This window comes from Myxocyprinus asiaticus, chromosome 3, assembly GCF_019703515.2.
Source record: "Myxocyprinus asiaticus isolate MX2 ecotype Aquarium Trade chromosome 3, UBuf_Myxa_2, whole genome shotgun sequence".
In the NCBI taxonomy this organism is placed as follows: Eukaryota; Metazoa; Chordata; class Actinopteri; order Cypriniformes; family Catostomidae; genus Myxocyprinus; species Myxocyprinus asiaticus.
The window spans coordinates 28,571,667-28,591,259 of NC_059346.1; the positions used below are offsets into that span (position 1 = coordinate 28,571,667).

A 19,593-nucleotide genomic window follows, 5' to 3' on the forward strand; every position below is an offset into this window, starting at 1 on the left:
TCTTGGTATTTTAAGAATTATTATCAATATATTTTAGTTAAGTTGGGCAAAAAAATTAGGCATAATCAAAATGAATAAACACAAGCAAAAAAACACAAACAAAATTATTAGGGATGCACTGATATGGAATTTCTGGGCCGATACGATAATTCACAGCTCACTGTGGCAGATACCGATACCGATGACTGATAATTTATAAAAAAAAAATTTTTTTTAATCCTTTAACCTGGACTGCTAGCTAATTCATTAAAAGCTTCTCATTTGAAAAATATGTGTCATTTAAAAACTTGGAATTTGGCTGATGTAACATGAACCAAAAATGTGCTTATAAAACAAATGTATGCTGATTTGAATGAGAAATAAATGACAATAAATGTTTTACTTAGGTTCTGATCATTTCTGCCTGATATTAACAGTTTGTGTGATATATTTCATAGTGGATTTTTTTGTGAACCTGTTACAATGTAATGCATTGCAAAAAGGCTTTTACGGAAGAATCGGGCAGTTAAATGAACATTTCGTGTTTATTACAATCACAGTAATACATTTTTGTTTAAAAATGCATTAATTTCGCTATGTTTATGCTTCTCATCTACACTAGAACTGTGTTTTCGTTCACCGAAAATGGAGCATTTCAAAAACGCTCTCCGTTACCCCACACTTTGGAAAATGATGACGGTGGAAAACTGAAAACAGAGTTTTCCGACAAAAACGGATTAGTGTGGATGTTAGTCCTTGCGCTCAGTCGACAACAGTTGTGGCATAATGTTGATTACCACAATAAAACTTTCACTCGTCTCCTGTTTATTTAAAAAACAAACTCGTGGTTATAGTAAGGCACATACAATGGAAGTGAATGGGGCCAATTCTTAAACATTTAAATACACACTGTTTAAAAAGTATAGCCACAGTACGTAAACATTATGTGTGTTAAAATGATTATAGTGTGGTCATAAATTAATAAATTATGATGGATTTTTGCACAAGAAACTTATTAACATTAAGTAAAAAAAACAACAACAAAAACAGGAAAATGTATGATATGACCCCTTTAATAACATTAACAAACTGTCACTGTCCTGTCACTCTGTAAGACTGAGTTTTTGTCTGACAGAACCGTGGCATTATCGTCCAGTATCTGTATTGTTTTTTTGGTCGGTCTTGTTTTATGTCTGGAGCATGATGTCTGGATCCTGACCCTTCTGTCTGGTTTGGTGTCGGGATCCGGACACTCATGTTCCATGTCTTGTCCTGTATTGGCATAAGTGCACTGTGCTTGTCATTTTAGTGGCATGCACTCGTGTCAATAATCTATGTCTGTCTCTCACAACCGCGGACGCGCATTGCACTCGTTTTGCACTGCTCCCGGGGTCGCGACCTGTCTTCACGTTGTGCTGAGGTTCGGTCACTTCGGTCTGAGGTTTCGGGTTTGTGTGTGGCCGAACTCTCGCACAGGTGTCCTGTCTTGTTTTTGTCACCTGTTGTGTGCATCACGTGGCGTTTGCCTCGCAATATATGCTCAGGTTTCGTTTAGTGTGAGAATGCGTGGCGTCACTTTGTTTGCCGTTGCTACGCATTCTCTCTTCTTGTTTGTCGGTTTTATTGGCCGTATATTGCCTTATTGTCTTGGCGATGTACGCTCATGCCATTTGGGTGTTTTGTTGTCTTGTGAGAGCACTTGACTTTGTTTTATTTCTGTATCGCAGCATGTCTCTCTGTCTTACGTCATACCCCACCACCTTGTTTGCTTATTATTAGTTAATTTACCTCACTTGTCCGCTGTAACCCGTTTGATTTCTCTCCCTATTTTAGTCTCCTCGTGTTTGCTGTCCAGTGCCAGTTGTTTCCTATTTCCCTGCCCCAGCCTGGATTATATTTCCTTTGTTTTTCCCCTTTGGGTTAGTTTACGTTTATTGTTTTTCCCCCTTGTGAGAGTTTGAGTTTCCCTATATTTTTTCTTGTATTTAATAAATTCCTTGTTTTTACCTCTGTGTTTGGGTCTTGTCTCTGCATCTGTGACATTACGAACTGGCCTTTATGGACCCAGTGGAGATTCTTCTTTTCTGGCCAACAGCATGCAGCGCTGGTTAAGCAGCTTTATGGGTTACGGCAGGATAAGTCAGAGTGAATTTTTATCATTGTCCTCGGGTCTGGGATACGATCAGACCTGCCTAATCGATCTCTTTTGGGCAGGTCTGAACGAGCCCATTAGATCCATTGTCCCAGAATGGTGTGAGGATTTCCCGAGGCAGTCAGGCTTGCCCTTAAATGGGAGAAGAACATCTCAGCCTGTGCCTTGGGGGACTTCCAATCCTCATCCCAACCCAAGGATGAGGGCACCCCCCACACGGCAGTGGATGCCTCGGCCGAGCCCACTGCTGCTGACCGCCAGGAGGCGGAGGCTGCTCCTGCAGCGGTGCCCCTCACCGTCCGGAAGAGGGGGAGGAGGAGAAGGGCACCTACTCCTCAGTCGCCATCCACAGCCACAGAGGCCGTTCCCTTGCCGCTGCCAACATCTATGGCCACAGAGGTGTTCCTCTGTCGCTATCAGCACCCATGGCCACGGAGGCTGTTCCCCAGTCACTGACAGTGCTCACAGCCACAAAGGCTGTTCCCCTGTCACTGCCAGCGCTCCCGGCAATAGAGGTCATTCCCTAGTCGCTGCCAGTGCTCCTGGCCACGGAGGCCATTCCCCAGTCGCTGCCAGCACTCCCGGCCACAGAGGCCGTTCCCCCGTCGATGCCAGTGCCCACGACTACGGAGGCCGTTCCCCTGTCACTGCCTGTGCTCACAGCCACAGAGGCCGTACCCCAGTCCCTGCCAGTGCTCCCAGCCACGGAGGCCGTTCCCCAGTCACTGCCAGCGCTCCCGGCCACAGAGGCTGTTCCCCAGTCGCTGCCAGCGCTCCCGGCCAAGGAGGCCGTTCCCCAGTCGCTGCCAGCGCTCCCGGCCACAGAGGCCGTTCCCCAGTCGCTACCAGCGCTCCCGGCCAAGGAGGCCATTCCCCTGTCACTGCTTGTGCTCACAGCCACGAAGGCTGTTCCCCCGTCACTGCCAGTGCCCATGACCACGGAGGTCATTCCCCTGTCCCTGCCAGTGTTCACAACCAAAGAGGTCATTCCCCTGTCACTGTCAGTGCTCACGACCAAGGAGACTGTTCCCCAGTCTCTGCCGTTGGTCAAGGCCACGAAGGCCGTTCCCCTGCCACAGCCAGTGCCCAAGCCTTCCACGGCTCCGCCACCCGAGCCTTCCTCGGCTCCACCCCCTGAGCCGTTCCCTCCTGACCCCTGTCCAGCTGCCGCTGCCCAGTCCTATGACCCCTGTCCAGTGGCTGCTGCCCAATCCTCTGACTCCTGTCCAGCGGCCGCCGGCCAGTACTCTTTCCCCTCCGCCCTGAGGCCTCCTCCCAGGCTGTCAGACCTTGTCTCCGCTCTGAGGCCTCCCCCCAGGCTGCCGGACACCGCCCTTTTCATTAAGTTCCTTCCCTGGTTTCCTTCCCTTTCTGTTGTGTTTTCTGTTTTATATTAGTGCTCATTTTGTCTGTCTTGTGTATTGTTTGATGTTCCCATTTTGGGATGCCGGGGTTGGGGGGAGGGTGTGGGGGGGTTGTATTGTCATGGCCCTGTCACTCTGTCAGTCTGGGTTTTTGTCTGACAGGACTGTGGCATTATTGTCCCAAGTCTGTCTTGTGTTTTCAGTCGGTCTTGTTTCATGTCTGCAGCATGGTGTCTGGATCCTGACCCTTCTGTCTGGTTCGGTGTCGGGATCCGGACACTCATGTTCCATGTCTTGTCCTGAATTGGCGTAAGTGCACTGTGCTTGTCATTTTGGTGGCATGCACTCATGTCAATAATCTATGTCTGTCTCTCACAACTGCGGACGCGCATTGCACTCGCTTTGCGCTGCACGCCTGGGTCGCGAGCTGTCTTCACGTTGTGCTGAGGTTCGGTCACTTCGGTCTGAGGTTTGTGTGTGGCTGAACTCTCGCACAGGTGTCCTGTCTTATTTATTTTGCCTGTTGTGTGCATTGCATGGCGTTTGCCTCGCGATGTATGCTCAGGTTTCGTTTAGTGTGAGAATGTGTGGCATCGCTTTTTTGCCGTTGCTACGCATTCTCTCGTTTTGTTTGTCGGTTGGCTTGGGCATATATTGCCTTATTGTCATGGCAATGTACGCTCATGCCATTCGGGTGTTTTGTTGTCTTGTGAGCATGTGGCTTTGTTTTGTTTTTGTATCGCATTGTGTCTCTCTGTCTTACGTCATACCTCGCCTCCTTGTTTGCTTTGCCTCACCTGTCCCCTGTTAACCGCTTTGATTTCTCTCCCTATTTTAGTCTCCTGGTGTTTGCCTCCAGTCTTGTGTGCTGTTGCATACAGTCGGTCTTTAATGTTCCAGTCGGTCCCGTCTTGTTAGTCCTGTTTTTTATTCCCATCCCTACCTCGGTCTGGTCGGTCCTGTTTCCTGTTTCCCCTGCCCCAGCCTGGATTATATTTCCTTTGTTTTTTCCCCTTGTGGTAGTTTGATTTTCCCTTTATTTTTTGTATTTAATAAATTCTCTGTTTTTACCTCTGCATTTGGGTCCTGTCTTTGCATCCGTGACACAAACCATATTACATAATTTATTGCTCAGAAGATCATGTAGTAAGGTACATTCAAATTAGAAAGGTTGTTAAACTTTGATGCACAAATATTCACATATCTTCATATCTGATTGTACTACTGATCTGTTAAGTAATATAATAAGCAATAGGCCTATATAAATAATATATTGCTGTTCCCTCTTTTACCTCCTTCAATGGCGTTTGAGGCTATCCAACACATAACTTATCCTTTAATAACTCTTGCAAAAAGATTATCTTTCTGAAATTGAAGTGCTGACCTTGTATTTGTATACAAAATTCGTTTCTATTTGCATACATACCGAATACAGGACTTGTTTGGCTTCAGCGTAAACATGTTTCCAAAATTAGTTTACAATGTTTGCATAATTCTAACCTAAAATCTATATCACATCAAGGGACAGCACACATACAGTATACAGCTGAAGAATGTGTCAAAAAAACAAAAACAAAAAACATGCATGTGTATGTTACTTCTGTTCACAATGTGAATAGTTTATACAAACCCTGGCTAGATTTTCTACATACGTTTTTCCATTAAATTTCATTGTTCCACACTAAATCCTTACCTGTTGTTTTTCCGATGCTTTAAACAGATCATGGGTGAGTTCCTGCCACAGTGAATTCTTCAGGGGCTTGCAGGAAAAAGCTCAAAAGAGCAAAGTTTGAATCCTTGCGAAGGTAAAAGGTGTCAATCAGCTATACAAAACTAAAAACATTATTAAAATCATCAATGTCCATCAACAGGATCCATGTGAGACAACTGAAACCTCTTCATTGCTTCCATTATGCATATGGTGATCCAACACAAGATTATTTTTTGGTAAATCAGTGATGACCAATACAGAGACAATGTAATTGTCAGATACAGAATAACTGTCTGACAGAATTCAGCTACAAGAGCTGTACTTCTTCTGTAGTCTGCAAAAGAGATTGTCTGTGTACCTAAGAACTAAAAATGTGCTGATAGAAAAGGCAGCAATACCACACCACTGTTCCTCTGTACTTTCTCTCTCTCTCTCACACACACCTTGGGGAGCAAAGATCGAACGGGCCCAAAATCACATGAACATATTGTGTGTTTGCTTGCCAATTACAGACTTTAGCACAGCAAGATCTTTCCCACATAGATCAGCCTTGATGTAAAACACCCTCACTGACATCATGCTAAACAAAATCAGCATTTTGCAATATCAACAAAAGCACTTTTGCTGCATTGCCTGAGTATTCCATAGGAATAATTTGCTAGAAAACTGGTTAAGGAATAACTGCATCAGTAATAACAAATACTGTATGTTGACCATTTAGAGCATAAACAATAAACATGTGGTTGGTTTTATAATAATTGATCAATAAAGTATGTTTGTGTTTTCCATGTGTACAAAGTACGATAAAAGCAGTATTAGCACAGCCAAATTCTATAGAATTTTTTTTTTGTGCTAATTTTTAAAGCAAGTATTCATGCATGCTATGTATAATATGCAAATTCTATTACTGTTTGCAAATCTTTTGCATAATTTGTTTTTAAGAGTCATTTTTTTCTTATCATGTTAGCCATGATAAAAGAAATACAGAAATAGCAGTGAGATTGTATGAATTAAGGTATTGTTTGTCTTACTTCACTGGTTGCCAGTTGCTGCACACATCAAGTTCAAGGCACTAATGCTTGCATACAGAATAGTCACTGGATCCTATCCAACCCAGTCTCATGAAAATACGTACATATTTTACGAGTTGGCTATTTCGTATGATTTTGTACGAGTTTGTTCATATGAATTTGTACGATTTCATCATGTGCAAATGCCCGGATGTTTAATGCGGAAGTAAGTGCGAGTTTTGCGCATGAGTCATTAAGGACATGCTTATTAATATTATGCCCTTACCCAAACCCCTTATCTAAACCTAACCAATCAGTAGAGTGTGTAAACATGATAGGAAGCTGTTGTGTGTGACAGAAGCAAGTAATTGTCGTGTATTAGATGGAAATGATGTCCAGTGATGTCACTGGCTGTAGTGAAAGTCGTACGATATCACACGAATTAGCCAAATTTACCTACCTCCACTTACTTCTGCAAATATATGTTCCCTCCAAAAATCTGTAAACAGTGAGTGAGTGGAGAGGCACAAAATCACTCTCCTGAACCTTCAATGTACCCGAATCAAAACCAAAAAAATATCAAAATTTACTCAACCTCATGCCATCCCAGATGTGTATGATGTTCTTCTACTGCTGAACACAAACAAAGATATTTTAAGGAATATCTCAGCTCTGTAGGTCCATACAATACAAGTGAATGGTGACCAGAACTCCAAAAGCTCCAAAAAGCACATAAAGTCAGCATAAAAGTAATCTATAAAACTCCAGTGGTTTAATCAATGTCTTCTGAAGCGATCCAGTTGGTTTTGGTGAGAACAGACCAAAATTCCTTTTTCACTGTACAGGTGCATCTCAATAAATTAGAATGTCGTGGAAAAGTTCATTTATTTCAGTAATTCAACTCAAATTGTGAAACTCGTGTATTAAATAAATTCAATGCACACAGACTGAAGTAGTTTAAGTCTTTGGTTCTTTTAATTGTGATGATTTTGGCTCACATTTAACAAAAACCCACCAATTCACTATCTCAACAAATTAGTATATGGTGACATGCCAATCAGCTAATCAACTCAAAACACCTGCAAAGGTTTCCTGAGCCTTCAAAATGGTCTCTCAGTTTGGTTCACTAGGCTACACAATCATGGGGAAGACTGCTGATCTGACAGTTGTCCAGAAGACAATCATTGACACCCTTCACAAGGAGGGTAAGCCACAAATATTCATTGCCAAAGAAGCTGGCTGTTCACAGAGTGCTGTATCCAAGCATGTTAACAGAAAGTTGAGTGGAAGGAAAAAGTGTGGAAGAAAAAGATGCACAACCAACCAAGAGAACCGCAGCCTTATGATTGTCAAGCAAAATCGATTCAAGAATTTGGGTGAACTTCACAAGGAATGGACTGAGGCTGGGGTCAAGGCATCAAGAGCCACCACACACAGACATGTCAAGGAATTTGGCTACAGTTGTCGTATTCCTCTTGTCAAGCCACTCCTGAACCACAGACAACGTCAGAGGCGTCTTATCTGGGCTAAGGAGAAGAAGAACTGGACTGTTGCCCAGTGGTCCAAAGTCCTCTTTTCAGATGAGAGCAAGTTTTGTATTTCATTTGGAAACCAAGGTCCTAGAGTCTGGAGGAAGGGTGGAGAAGCTCATAGCCCAAGTTGCTTGAAGTCCAGTGTTAAGTTTCCACAGTCTGTGATGATTTGGGGTGCAATGTCATCTGCTGGTGTTGGTCCATTGTGTTTTTTGAAAACCAAAGTCACTGCACCCGTTTACCAAGAAATTTTGGAGCACTTCATGCTTCCTTTTGCTGACCAGCTTTTTAAAGATGCTGATTTCATTTTCCAGCAGGATTTGGCACCTGCCCACACTGCCAAAAGCACCAAAAGTTGGTTAAATGACCATGGTGTTGGTGTGCTTGACTGGCCAGCAAACTCACCAGACCTGAACCCCATAGAGAATCTATGGGGTATTGTCAAGAGGAAAATGAGAAACAAGAGACCAAAAAATGCAGATGAGCTGAAGGCCACTGTCAAAGAAACTTGGGCTTCCATACCACCTCAGCAGTGCCACAAACTGATCACCTCCATGCCACGCCGAATTGAGGCAGTAATTAAAGCAAAAGGAGCCCCTACCAAGTATTGAGTACATATACAGTAAATGAACATACTTTCCAGAAGGCCAACAATTCACTAAAAATGTTTTTTTTATTGGTCTTATGATGTATTCTAATTTTTTGAGATAGTGAATTGGTGGGTTTTTGTTAAATGTGTGCCAAAATCATCACAATTAAAAGAACCAGAGACTTAAACTACTTCAGTCTGTGTGCATTGAATTTATTAAATACACGAGTTTCACAATTTGAGTTGAATTACTGAAATAAATGAACTTTTCCATGACATTCTAATTTATTGAGATGCACCTGTACATCTTGTCTCTAGGCACAATCATCGATTAGACTGATGTCAAGATGAACAGTGAAAAAACGGTCATATTTTGGTCTGTTCTTCATTTGTGTTCTGCTGAAGAAAGAAAGTCATATACATCTGGGACTGCATGAGGGTGAGTAAATGATGAAAGAATTTTCATTTTTGGGTGAACTATCCCCTTAAGACACTCTGTGAGCACTTGAATACTAACTGTTAATGCACTTACTCTTTTTTACACTGTACTGTAACTGCACTGTAAACACCATACTTTTCTACACTTCAAACATCATATCATGCATTAAAGGTGTATTAAGAGTGACTTTTAAATAGGGGGTTTTGTAAAAAAAAGTCTAATGACAGTTTGAGAGATTTTTGCAGTGCCAATAACTTCTAATCAAACACCAGAAATAAAGGAGAGAGAAATGAGCATATAAAAAGGATTACCAGATTCATAATAAGGAGGAGAAGAAAAGGGCAATTTTGACCATACAGGACAGCAACCTTTTCCCATTCATACTTAGGAGTAGATGATTTGACAAATCACGACTCTGACATAAACATGCACACACATACATACACACATCTGCTATTGGCCAGCTATGGCAGAAAGGTTAAGTCCTTTGATTATGATAAAGAGTGAGGTCATTCCTTATGGTGTGTGTCTAACAGGGTGACATTTTCAGAGCCCAGCCTGTGAACCACTGGCATTTTAGAACAGATCACACTCAGGCCAGAGGCTATGACTTAAGCTATCCCTTGGGAAAAAAGAATTTACCAAAGCAAATATTCTTAAAAACAAAAATGTATAATGGCATTAGACAAAATTTTTACACTGATTAGTGTGAATAACTAATGAAAAATAATGTTTTGTTTAAATCTTGCAATTACAAAATCAGCCAATCATGTGGCAGCAGTGCAATGCATAAAATCATGCAGATACTGGTCAGGAGCTTCAGCTAAAATGTGGTTTCAGTGATTTAGATTGTGTCATGATTGTTGGTGCCAGACGGGCTGGTTTGAGTATTTCTGCAGCTGCTGATCTCCTGGGATTTTCACACACAACAGTCTCTAGAGTTTACTCAGAATGGTGCCAAAAACATAAACACATCCAGTTCAGCGCCTTGTTGATAAGAGAGGTCAACAGAGAATGGCCAGACTGGATCAAGCTGACAGAAAGGCTTCGGTAACTTGGATGACCACTCTGTATAACTGTAGTGAGCAGAATAGCATCTCAGAATACACAACACGTCGAACCTTGAGGCAAATGGGCTCCAACAGCAGAAGACCACGTCTGGCACTTTATTAAGACCATAGTGTTCCAAATAAAGTGTTCAGTGAGTGTTTATTCACTTTTTAAATTTCCATGACTTTTTCTGGCCTGGCGATTACATTACATTGCAAAATGATACTTCTGGGTTTTCAATATCTGTAGGAACCCTTTGTAATATGTAACAATGATATTGTTAGCATTTGCATATTTGCTGTTGGGAGAACAGGAATGCAATACTAACCACATCAAACGTATGTTGTTTGCCCTTTCACGAATAATACTGGCTTGATCAATTGGTATCTCAACAGAAAGCTTTCAAACACCATTTGCACTATGTCTCTATATATTAATGAATCTAAATGCATTAAATCTTGATTAGTTTTGTAATATATAATTAATATCACATATTTTACCTGAAAAGCACATTTTTTGCAGAAAATATAACCCTTTTGATAAAAAAATGTAAATGCTCATTTAAAATGCTTTATACTAACAATTTGTTATGACTACACCAGTACTAATCGCAATTCTCTCCAAAATCATCTGATGAATTAGAGAGAACATCTTTATTCTGATCCCTGATTCTTTAGGAGGTTCATCTCTAAATCCTCAACTAAAACTGAACTCCACATGCAGGAACAGCAATGTGTTTTATTTATGTGACCACTGAGTCCTCTAGTGGCTACTTGTGTCTATTGCAGAACTAAATACATAAGGTATTTCACCAGGATCTGCTAATGTCCTTTGATTAGGTACATTTTAAAACATCTAAATCAACCCTCTAATATAGGAGGAAATTCATTACAGTCAGGAAAAGAACTGATCCAAGAGCAACAATCTTTGAGATGTATTATGAACAATCATGCAAAGGAAGGATAGGCTTAAAAAGTATGCTTGTACATATAGTCGAATTGTTCAAAATATCAGAAATGGCTACTACTGTATATAAGAGCACCTACATTGATATTATGTTTATAAGCTTTTTAGAAACCAATTCAGTGACTCCTAATGAACTCAATCACAACTTAAATTTGTTCAGCAGTCCCTTCATATTTTCCATTTTGAAATAATAATAAAAAAAACTTGTCTGTAAAGGTACACTCTTAAAACAAATATTGAAATGCTGAAGTGCTTGGTTAGCAAAGCTCTAAACAGATATGCTATCTGAATATCACAGAAAGTGAGGTGAAAACTAAACAACATATGTAAAACAATAACTTACTTGCAGACATAATATCAAAACATGTTGTTATAAAACTGTAAGAAGACACTAGTCTTGGATAGCCAGACTTTTGATTTTAAGCATAAAGTCTGGCCCTAATTGCAGCTTAATCTTCCCAACAACCTACTTACACCTGTTTCACATGGCATGCCAAAGCACTGTGTAAGCAAAACTGCAGTGTAACTACACTGGCGGGCTCAAGATGAGCTTACACACTGGCAGCGCTTTGCTGCGTGACAGAGCTGCAGCTCTATACAGAAATTAAAGTATATTTATAGGTTACTATACTACATATTTCAATATATTATTGATGGCCATAAAATCTAGTTATTATCAGGAGTTGACCACTGAGAATTATTACTGTAACATCTGAGCGGTCTCCTGCCCACCAGAGGGAGCCCTCACCTGAATTCTGAACTGTCACTTCCTGTTTCCTGCCACATCAGTTCCTGTAATGTCATTTCCTGTTTGCCTAGTATATAAGCCATGCATGCTCATTCCCATATTGTGAAGTATTGCCAGATCATCTGCCTTACCAAGCGTTTATATCATTGCCTTATTGCCTAGTGTTTTGACCTGTTTGTTTTGACTTCTCTTTTGGATCTCCCCTTTTGCCTGTTTGCCTGGTTGGACTGCTTTACTGTGTTTTTGACCTCTCTGCCTGTTTTTCTGACACTGTGTTTGGATTTTGATGGACTGTTTGAATAAACATCCACATATGGATTCTTCCTCGGCTTCCGCCTCCTCATCATTACAGAATACTTCGCCTACTATGAATCCAGCGGAAGTTTCTTAGCTTCAAGCGGCGTTCGCTTATCAGAGCGAAATGCTGAAGAACTACCAAGAGCAGCTTACCAATGGTAAGACTGGCGTTGCCAGACAAGTTTGATGGCTCTGCAGGACAATGTCATGGTTTTATCAGACAAGCACGCATTTATGTTGAAAACCAGAGAGATCAGTTTCAAAGTGAAGCAAGTAAATGCACTTTTCTGATGTCATTGTTATCTGGTAAAACGATTGATTGGGCTGCAGCGGTTTGGGAGATGGATTCACAGTTTCGTTCCTCCTTTGCATACTTCTTACAACTACTCAGAGATGTGTTTGAATATTCCGAGGGGGCAAAGGATATATCCACACAACTGTTACACATGTCTCAAGGCAACCGTACCGCTGCAGATTTCGCTATTGAATTTAGAACCCTTGCCGCTCAAAGTGGATGGAATGATGTGTCTCTAAGGGCTGTTTTCAAACAGAGTTTAAACCTTGAGCTTCAGTTGGAACTGGCCTGCAAGGGTGAGGATTTAACGTTCTCTGAGTTTGTTACTATGGCCATCAAGATAGATAACCTGTTGAGAAACAATCCCAAGAGGAAATCTGCTCATCTGCCTCACACACACTTCCTCACTACACCAACCGTCAACCAAGAACCCATGCAAATAGGCTATGCACATCTATCTGATGAAGAGAGAACTCGACGCCGCCAACATGATCTGTGTTTTTACTGCAGTGAAGCAGGCCACCGTAACGTTGAGTGCCCACACAAAGTCGGGAGAGCCACCACTACTGCCAGACGGGGAGTGTTAATCAATGCTCTCTTCAGATTTCAAAATCGTTGTTGATTCCTGTTCAGCTGACTACAAAAAATGGTCCCATTACCTTGACTGCATTGATTGACTCTGGTGCTGCTCTGAATTTGATCAACAAAGATATTGTCAAGAAATACAGTCTACCTACATTACCTTGTGTTCCCACAATTTGCATCACTAATGTCAACAATAAACCCATTGAGGGAGGTATCACCCGACAAACTGCACCTGCACAGCTACAGATTGGTCTGTTCCATAGTGAATACATATCACTCTACATCACTGACTCACCCAGGTATGAAATCATCCTTGGACATCCATGGTTATCTGTTCACGATCCTGTACTATCATGGTATCATGGAGAACTGTCTCACTGGTCCAAATTCTGCCTCACCCATTGCATGAACATCAATATGCCAAGACCATGTCTCGCCACGAGTGTTGAGAGTCCGTTCACTGCCCCCAGTCCCAAAATTCCTGCCTGCTATCACGACTACTTAGAGGTATTCAGCAAATCCAAAGCTACACAGCTACCACCACACCGCCCCTGGGATTGCACCATCGACCTTCTGCCCAATGCCATGCCACCTAAGAGTAAAGTCTACCCACTATCGCGTCAAGAATCTCAAGCCATGAAAGATTACATCGAAGAGGCTATTAACCTTGGATTCATTCGACCTTCAACCTCACCAGCAGCAGCAGGTTTCTTCTTCGTTGAGAAGAAGGACGGAGGTCTACGACCATGCATTGATTATCATGGACTTAACAACGTGATGGTAAAATTCCGCTATCCGCTCCCTCTTGTTCCTGCTGCCCTGGAACAACTTCGAGAAGCAAAGATATACACCAAGTTAGATTTAAGAAGTGCTTATAATCTCATCCGGATTAAGGAAGGTGATGAGTGGAAGACTGCATTTCTCACCACCAGAGGTCACTATGAGTACTTGGTGATGCCGTTTGGGCTAGCCAACGCGCCAGCTGTGTTTCAGTCATTCATTAACGATATCTTCAGAGACATCTTGAACCAGTATGTTATTGCCTACATTAACGATATCCTGATTTACTCAAAGTCGGAAGCTGAACACATTGAACATGTCCAAAACATCCTCTCTCATCTTAAGCATTAACTCTATGTAAAAGTTGAGAAATGTGAGTTCCATGTTCAGAAAACAACATTCTTGGGATCTCACATAAGTCATCAGGGAGTGGAGATGGACACTTCCAAGATCCAGGCAGTCACAGAATGGCCCCAACCAACCACAATCAAGGAACTTCAAAGATTTCTAGGTTTTGCCAACTTCTACCGGCGTTTCATCAGGAATTACAGCATGATCGCCTCTCCTTTGACGTCTCTTATGAGAGGGAAACCATCCAAGTTAAAGTGGACAAATGAAGCCACCATCGCCTTCACAAAACTCAACTCGAGTCAAGTTTTACTTCGGCACCTATCCTGAAACACCCTGACCCTAACCTCCCATTTGTAGTGGAGGTGGATGCATCTGACTGCGGAATTGGAGCAGTACTGTCACAGCGTCAGGGTCAACCAGCTAAGTTGTACCCGTGTGCATTTTTTTTTCAAGGAAACTCACTTCTGCCGAAAGAAACTATGATGTTGGAAATAAGGAGTTACTGTCCATGAAAGCTGCGATAGAGGAGTGGAGACACTGGTTGGAGGGAGCCATTCACCCATTCCAGGTTATCACCGATCACAAAAATCTTGAGTATGTAAAGAGTGCCAAGAGACTAAACTCACGTCAGGCCAGATGGTCACTGTTCTTTTCAAGATTCCAATTTACTGTGACATATCGCCCAGGAAGTAAGAATAGCAAGGCAGACGCCCTCTCCAGACGCCATGACCCTCCTCCAAGTTCATTCTCCTGAACCCATTCTCCCTTCTTCTGTAATTATCGCTCCTGTGAACTGGGACATCATGGAGGAGATCCAAAGAGCCATGCAGCAAAATCCTCCGCCTGCTATGTGCCCCCCGAACAAACAATATGTTCCCCAGGAACTACGACAACGGGTCATGCAATGGGTTCATACCTCCATCACCTCAGGTCATCCAGGTATCTCACGCACAATCAAATTAATCCACAATGCTTTCTGGTGGTCAACAATGAACAGATGTAACTGATTACGTGAAAGCCTGCCAAGTTTGTGCACAATTGAAGACCCCCAAGGAACTGCCATCTGGTCTTCTGCAACCACTACCCATCCCGCAATGTCCATGGTCTCACCTGTCAATAGACTTTGTTACTGGTCTCCCTCCATCCGAAAATTTCACAATTCTTGTCATCATTGATAGATTCTCCAAGTCTTGCCGTCTTATTCCCCTCAAGGGTCTGCCAACCGCCATGGAAACGGCTCAAGCCCTGTTTCACCAGGTTTTCCGCATCTATGGTTTACTTGAAGACATCGTCTCTGATCAGGGGACTCAATTCACATCTCAGGTGTGGAAAGCCTTCTGCTGACAATTAGACATCAATATGAGTCTGACGTCAGGATATCACCCCCAGTCAAACGGTCAAGTCGAGAGGCTGAATCAAGAAATCGGTAGATATCTGAGAACATACTGTAGCCGGGAACAGAATCGGTGGGCAGAGTTCTTGCCATGGGCAGAATATGCACAGAATTCATTAACCCATGCCTCTACAGGACTAACCCCATTCCAATGCGTGCTAGGATATCAACCTCCTTTGTTTCCTTGGTCTGGCGAACCTTCCTCTGTTCCTGCGGTCAACGACTGGATACGTCGTAGCGAGAGGGTATGGGATAGCGCTCATGTCCATCTTCAAAGAGCTGTATGAAGGCAAGAACTCCAGGCTAACTGAAGACGGCGCCCACATCCTCGCTACCAACTGGGACAGAGGGTCTGGCTCTCTACGAGGGATATCAAGTTACGTCTGCCGAGCAGGAAGCTTAGCCCAAGGTATGTTGGCCCATTCAAAATCGTAAAACAGATAAATGAGGTTACATATCAGCTTGAGCTTCCTGCTAACTACCGCATCTCTCCATCATTTCATGTCTCGCTCCTCAAACCGGTCCACCTGAATGCTGATCCCAACGCTGAGTCTCAAGAACCACCGCCTCCGCTGGACATTGACGGATCGCCAGCTTATTGGGTGAACATGCTGCTGGACTCGAGGCGTAGAGGGGGTCGGCTCCAATACCTGGTGGACTGGGAGGGATACGGGCCTGAGGAGAGATCATGGATACCTGCTTCTGATATTCTGGACCCCTCACTCATAGAGGAATTTCATCGAGCCATGCCAGACCGCCCAGCGCCACGACCACGGGGACGTCCACGCCGAGCGCCAGGAGTCCCTCCTGGGGGGGGGGGGGGTTCTGTAACATCTGAGCGGTCTCCTGCCCACCAGAGGGAGACGTCACCTGAATTCTGAACTGTCACTTCCTGTTTCCTGCCACATCAGTTCCTGTAATGTCATTTCCTGTTTGCCTAGTATATAAGCCATGCATGCTCATTCCCATATTGCGAAGTATTGCCAGATCATCTGCCTTACCAAGCGTTTATATCATTGCCTTATTGCCTAGTGTTTTGACCTGTTTGTTTTGACTTCTCTTTTGGATCTCCCCTTTTGCCTGTTTGCCTGGTTGGACTGCTTTACTGTGTTTTTGACCTCTCTGCCTGTTTTTCTGACACTGTGTTTGGATTTTGATGGACTGTTTGAATAAACATCCACATATGGATTCTTCCTCGGCTTCCACCTCCTCATCATTACAATTACAAACTTGAGGGGAGGGATCACATTACATGAAAATGTTGATTATTCTAAATGTAAGGGAACAAAACCCCCAAAGTAAAGCCATAAACTGCTTAAATCGTATGGATTCATTAACAGTTTTAATGAACAAAAAGTGTTTGTGTACCTGTCACTGTGTGTGGAACTTGTTTTACTGTAAGCCCAAAAGTTTTGGGCTGATTTCAAACAATGGGTGAGCAGTTCGCTCCACCATTTCATGTTGCTTCATTAAAGGCCATATATTGCAAATGATTATGTGGTAATAGGATTTTAGTGCATATATTTTCACTGTATTTTCTGCGTTCAGCATGCTACGCATAGCAAAAATAGGCTCAGCACTGAAACTCTCATCTCACGGTCACGTTTGGTACATTACTGCTTCATGCCAATGCGCTTCTCATGCTCCCAGTGTGAATAGATCAATCCCATTATTTACAAACATTGCAGAAAGTAGTGGCTAGCACTGGCTAGTTCCTCTAAATATCACTAAAAGATAATAAACAGTAAAATTAGACTTCTGGTTCAAACCAGCTATGTTTGGGTACACTATTGCTAGTTACACAGCTAGTTTTAACCATGGATTAAACTAAAGTACGACAAACGTTGCAAATGTTGAGATGTAAATGATCTCCTTAGTCCAGTCAGCTCTGTTGACGGAATAAGATAAAAGTGAAGCCCTCAGTTTTTGCCATTGCGATCATTGCGACAGCACAGCACGAAATTTCTTTACACTCACTGAGCACTTTATTAGGAACACCAGTACACCTACTTATTAATGCAATTATCTAATCAGCCAATCATGTGTCAGCAGTGCAATGCATAAAATCAAGCAGATACGGATCAAGAGCTTCAGTTAATGTTCACATCAACCATCAGAATGGGGAAAAAATGTGATCTCCATGATTTAGACCGTGCCATGACTGTTGGTGCCGGATGGGCTGGTTTGAGTATTTCTGTAACTGCTGATCTCCTGGGATTTTTACACACAACAGTCTCTAGAGTTTACTCAGAATGGTGCCAAAAACAAAAAACATCCAGTGAGTGGCAGTTCTGTGGACGGAAACCCCTTGTTGAAGAGAGAGGTCAAAGGAGAATGGCCTGACTGGTTCGAGTTGACAGAAAGGCTACCGTAACTCAGATAACCACTCTGTACAATTGTAGTGAGCAGAATATCATCTCAGAATGCACAACATGTCGAACCTTGAGGCAGAGGCAGCAGAAGAAGACCACGACTGGCACTTTATTAGGACCATAGTGTTCCTAATAAAGTGCTCAGTTACTGTATACTCACTTTTGAAATTTCCATGACTTTTCCAGGCCTGGGGATTACATTACACTGTAAAATTCCCTGATATTTATGGGTTTTGTTAAGTGTTCCTAATAAAGTGCTCAGTGAGTGTAGCTTAAACAGACAATTTAAAGGTAACAACTAACTTTTTGCGGACTGTTGGTCAGCTAACTACAGGTTTGTTTTACTATTTGTGCCGGTGCGACACTGGTCTTTTTGCCACCACTTCCGACTGTGACGTAGACAGTGAAGTTGCCAAAGTATTGGTCTATACTCTGTTAAAATGGGAAGACGTTGCATAAAGCCAGCAAATCAAATTAGAACAGGCAATATCAGCCAGCGCTTTTCATTTTTCTATGAAATATGCATGAGATGGTCAGTAAACAGGCTCTGGGCATGTTGTCTGAGGTTGAGACTCCTTACACATTTAGACAATTGAAATTTACTGACCACCAGGTGGAGCCAGCTGGATGAACTAAGAAATTAGCATTCAAATATTTTGATTGTCCCAATGGATGTGCTTCTTGCCTTTTACCCCATTTTTGATCGAACAGGTTGTAACTTATGGAGAAAATGGAACATCATGCTAGCCAATTCAAGAATCTCTCTCCATCTGAACACAAATCCAAGCACCCCACACCGCCATACACTACACACACCCAGTGTGAATGCTCTTCTGGTGAGAAGCTAACCACGAGTATTTTAAACAGTGGTCAGTCCAAAGACAAATCTCCAAAAAGATCCATCCATCCTATGCTGGGTACATTCCAGGGCTGCTATAACAGGAAAAGAGTCTTTCCTAGTGAGGCTTCCTTGAGCGAAAAACACTAATGTGTAGTTAAATGGAAGCAGATGTGGGACAGGAATGAAAGTTTACATAGGGCTGTAATCAAAAGCGGGACTCTTTCTTTTATTCTTCTGCTTGATTTCTGTCTATTTTTCTCTGCAAATGAGGAGGTTGTGCTAGCTTCGCACAGGCTGTACAGCTGAGAGTGATTAGTGTTAGCTAAAGTGCTAGTATTATCAGATTGGAACGGCTGTAGAGTTGGTTGCTCAGAGGCCAAAAAAAGTGAGAGGTCGAGAGAGAGAGATTGCTGAAAAGAGCAGGAACTATAACTGTTTGAATCTGTTAAATCTTTTCTCTAAAATATCTTTGTAGGCACTCTCCAAAGGGTTTCAGCTTAGATTCATCAGATAAAATACAAACACATGCTCAGGTTACTGGATGACCCACCATCAAGAGGTCACTAACACATTAACACCCTATCATACACATGTAAACATGAGTCTTACAGTGTCACCTCCACCCTAACACTTGAAGGGGGGGAGGGGTTTCTCAGTTGCCTCCGCATCTGAGACCATCAATCCACGCATCTTATCACGTAGCTTGTTGAGCGCGTTACCGCGGAGATGTAGCGTGTGTGGAGGCCCATGCTATTCTCCGCGGCATCCACGCACAACTCACCACGCGCCCCACCGAGAGCGAGAACCACACGTTATAGCGCCCACGAGGAGGTTACCCCATGTGACTCTACCCTTCCTAGAATCCGGGCCAATTGGTTGCTTAGGAGACCTGGCTGGAGTCACTCGGCATGCCCTAGATTCGAACGCGTGACTCCAGGGGTGGTAGTCAGCATCAATAAAGTCAGAGTCTTTAAACAATCGAGTCCAAGTTGAGTCCGAGTCCAAAAGGGGCCGAGTCGGACTCAAGACTGAGTCCACAACAGGCTGAGTCCAAGTCAAGTCTGAATGAATCTGTTCATGAATCTGAATTAAAATTGTAACCGTAAACTCAACATCAATATTTTAAGCTTATTTTAAAC

The 19,593-nt window shown here is 42.7% G+C and overlaps 1 protein-coding gene across 5 annotated transcripts in view; it reads right to left on the minus strand.

Annotated features, from left to right (window-relative positions):
• The window catches only part of garnl3 (GTPase activating Rap/RanGAP domain like 3), a 133,798-nt gene that overhangs the window by 103,297 nt on the left and 10,908 nt on the right, over nucleotides 1-19,593 (minus strand). The window contains exon 1 of one of the 5 annotated variants that reach the window (XM_051658530.1): nucleotides 5,189-5,545. The exons of the other annotated variants lie outside the window; for them this stretch is intronic. Within the exon in view, the coding sequence (XP_051514490.1) occupies nucleotides 5,189-5,220 (32 nt within the window). The 5' untranslated portion in view covers nucleotides 5,221-5,545. Of the gene's footprint in view, nucleotides 1-5,188; nucleotides 5,546-19,593 lie in introns of those variants that run through there. 5 annotated transcript variants of the gene reach the window in all.